The 2,796-nt window shown below is 34.9% G+C and overlaps 1 protein-coding gene across 1 annotated transcript; it reads left to right on the plus strand.

Moving 5' to 3' along the window:
* The first annotated feature begins 503 nt into the window (after positions 1 to 503).
* Positions 504 to 935, plus strand: LOC141684806 (multiple organellar RNA editing factor 6, mitochondrial-like). Its single transcript, XM_074489937.1, has one exon. The coding sequence runs from the start codon at positions 504 to 506 to the stop codon at positions 933 to 935; it is 432 nt and encodes a 143-aa protein (XP_074346038.1).
* The last annotated feature ends 1,861 nt before the right edge of the window (positions 936 to 2,796 follow it).

Here is a 2,796-nt window from a genome sequence, read left to right on the forward strand (position 1 = left end):
AAGCGTATTTCGTCGATATTTTTGACCGTATTTCTCAAATTTGATATTTTCAATTGGGGTGATGACAAAAATATCTCTTTTTTAGAAGTTGTAACAAGAATATCGCTTTTTAGAGTTTATGGCCAAAAATACCCTTCTAATACACATTTTAGAAATGGGTAAATCTATTACGCATCTAAAAAATGAGTATTACATGCAAAAAGGTAGAACAAGTGAAGAACAAGTGATACCATGTCACAAATGCGTATCACCATAATCAAATGAGTTTGATTTTGGTGATACACATTATGTGAATGCGTATCTCTTTTTTAATATTTTTTTATATAAATTAATCATTTTTAAAATACGTATTAATAATACCTAACTGAAAAATGCCTATTAGACCGATAATTTTGGCCAAAATTTTAAAAAAAGTTATTTTTATCACAAACTCTAAAAAAAAAAGGTATTTTTATCATTTTTTTTCTTTCAATTGTGCATTTTGAATTAGGGGTAAATCGACAATGGCGAAAAGAATGGTGGGTGTGTTGAAATGGAGCGTTCGTGGATTTTCATCGGGTTCTCTGAGATCTACAGTTGCATTACCTCCTCCGCGGGAAGGAATTCCGTTCAGTCTTGACTACTTCGGAACCGATTACAAACACTGGTTTGTAAGTGTGAAAGAGCCTAAAGGCAGCAGCAGACAACAAATTATCGATCACTATGTCAAGATTATGACGGATTTTACCGGAAGTGAGGAGACAGCTCGGAAGAAAATATATAATGTTTCTACACGATACTATTATGCTTTCGGTGCTCTAATCTCAGAAGAAGAAGCTGAGAGATTGAAGAATATGCCTCATGTGCTCAATGTTTTACCTGATGCTTATGTCAATCGGGAGACTAAAGATTATGGAGGTTTTTTCTTTATACTAGAGACCGATATTATTAAATGAATCATTATACTCCCTCAGTCCCAATTTATCTGTCTATGTGATTTTTGATGGTCAAATTGATCCATAAATAAAAGCTTATTCTTTCGGGTGGTGGCCCTAAATGTCACCTAGGGGTTAAAAATGATCCTAAATGTCACTTCAAAATGGTACATCGTGTACCGTTTATGCAAAACACCTAAAACGGAACTTCGCGTAACGTTTTGACATTTTGAATTTTTTTTATGCGCAAAACGGTAGATAAAGTAACGTTCTGGTACGAAACGCTATATGATGTACCGTTTTGAGCCAAAACGCTACTTCAACCACCGTTTTGCACATTTTAAAATTTTTTTTTAAAAAAATTAAAGTACCAAAACGTAACACCATGTACCGTCAAAACGTAAGACGAAGTACCGTTATGAAGTGACATTTTGGGCCATTATTTTCAAAAGTAACATTTTGGACCATTTAACACTCAAAAATGACATTTTGGTCCATCTCTCCATTCTTTCATCATTTTGAAAAATTAAAATATACATATAAAAGTAGATTAAAGATATTTTTTAATGATATAAATTTTATAAGTATTTTAGATATTATGCTATGTGAAATTTTCGGTCAAAATTGGGTTAATTTGATCGTAAAAAATCAAACAAGAAAGATAAATTGGGACGGAGCGAGTAGTTCAGATAAAATTGGTGACCTTCTCATTATAATTTAGACTCAGTGGTCATATACTTTCACCTGGATACTCATACATTTTTAGCTCTCCATTCATTTCAACAAGATTTGATACAATCATCCTAGATAGTTTCTTATTAAAAGTCATTTTGATCTAAACTCGATATATAAAAGTGCATGTAGGTTTGTCTAACTTTGTGTTGCTAGCAGCTGCAGCTGTAAATGTGAGTTGTAGTGATATATACTGCTATTTTCTTTTCATGTTATGGGTACCTACAGAGCGATTAATGATGATCTTGTTTGTGCTTGCAACAGATTTAGAAGGTTTATTGAGAAAATTTTGTATGATCTTGGAACCATTAGTTCAGATGACACTCCTAGAGTGTAGCCTTGGTTATTGAGTAATGGGCTTTGATATTGTTTTTCTTAAAATTTGTTTTTATGAATTAAAATGTCATGTTTTAAGATGGACACCAAACTACGCAGTTTATGAAAAGCTTACTCGTATAAGCCCGCTATGTACGTACTTAGGGGCATTCTTCCCTTTTTATTATGTATTTATGGTACTGTTTCTATTTTTACACAGGTGAGCCATTCATAGATGGCCAGGCTCTTCCCTATGACCCCAAATTCCATAAATTTTACACTGATTTCAAGGCTGAGTGTCAGGCAATGGCTGAGGCTAGGGCCAGAGAGGAAGCTGAAGCTAGAGCTAGGGGTGAAGTGGACTCTGATGATGACGATGAAGAAGATTATGGTTAGTCTTATCTTCACATATATATGTGTGTGTGAGCGCGCGCGCGTGTGTACGTATATATATAAGTCTTATCTTTTCCTTGGGAGTTTTCCACCTCGTATTCTTGAATACCGATTGATGAGCTAGACAAATTGGACGGTGCAGAGCCAGAAGGGGTCGATAGCACATAGGTGTTTCCTTCAGGTTCTACATCAGCTATCCCAACTTCAACCCTTGAATAGCATATCTCACTTCCCTTTCTTGTTCTAAAGGACAAAAGCTTAGATTAGGAAGGCATGATCTACTGAGAACTCTGTCATGAAGTCTTCCAACACTAAGAGTTCTGCTAAACTGAATATTGCATTCCATGGATTCTCTAGGTCCACTACACCTATCATTAAGTAGTGTGCTACTACCCTCTGTGCCATTATGATTTTCTAGAGGACTAGAACCTAATTCGAAGTC

The sequence above is a fragment of the Apium graveolens genome, chromosome 2 (genome assembly GCF_009905375.1).
Source record: "Apium graveolens cultivar Ventura chromosome 2, ASM990537v1, whole genome shotgun sequence".
In the NCBI taxonomy this organism is placed as follows: Eukaryota; Viridiplantae; Streptophyta; class Magnoliopsida; order Apiales; family Apiaceae; genus Apium; species Apium graveolens.

What these genes read in the sequence shown, in the direction of transcription:
- LOC141684806 (XM_074489937.1), top strand. Translation starts at nt 504, where the DNA reads ATGGCGAAAAGAATGGTGGGTGTGTTGAAATGGAGCGTTCGTGGATTT.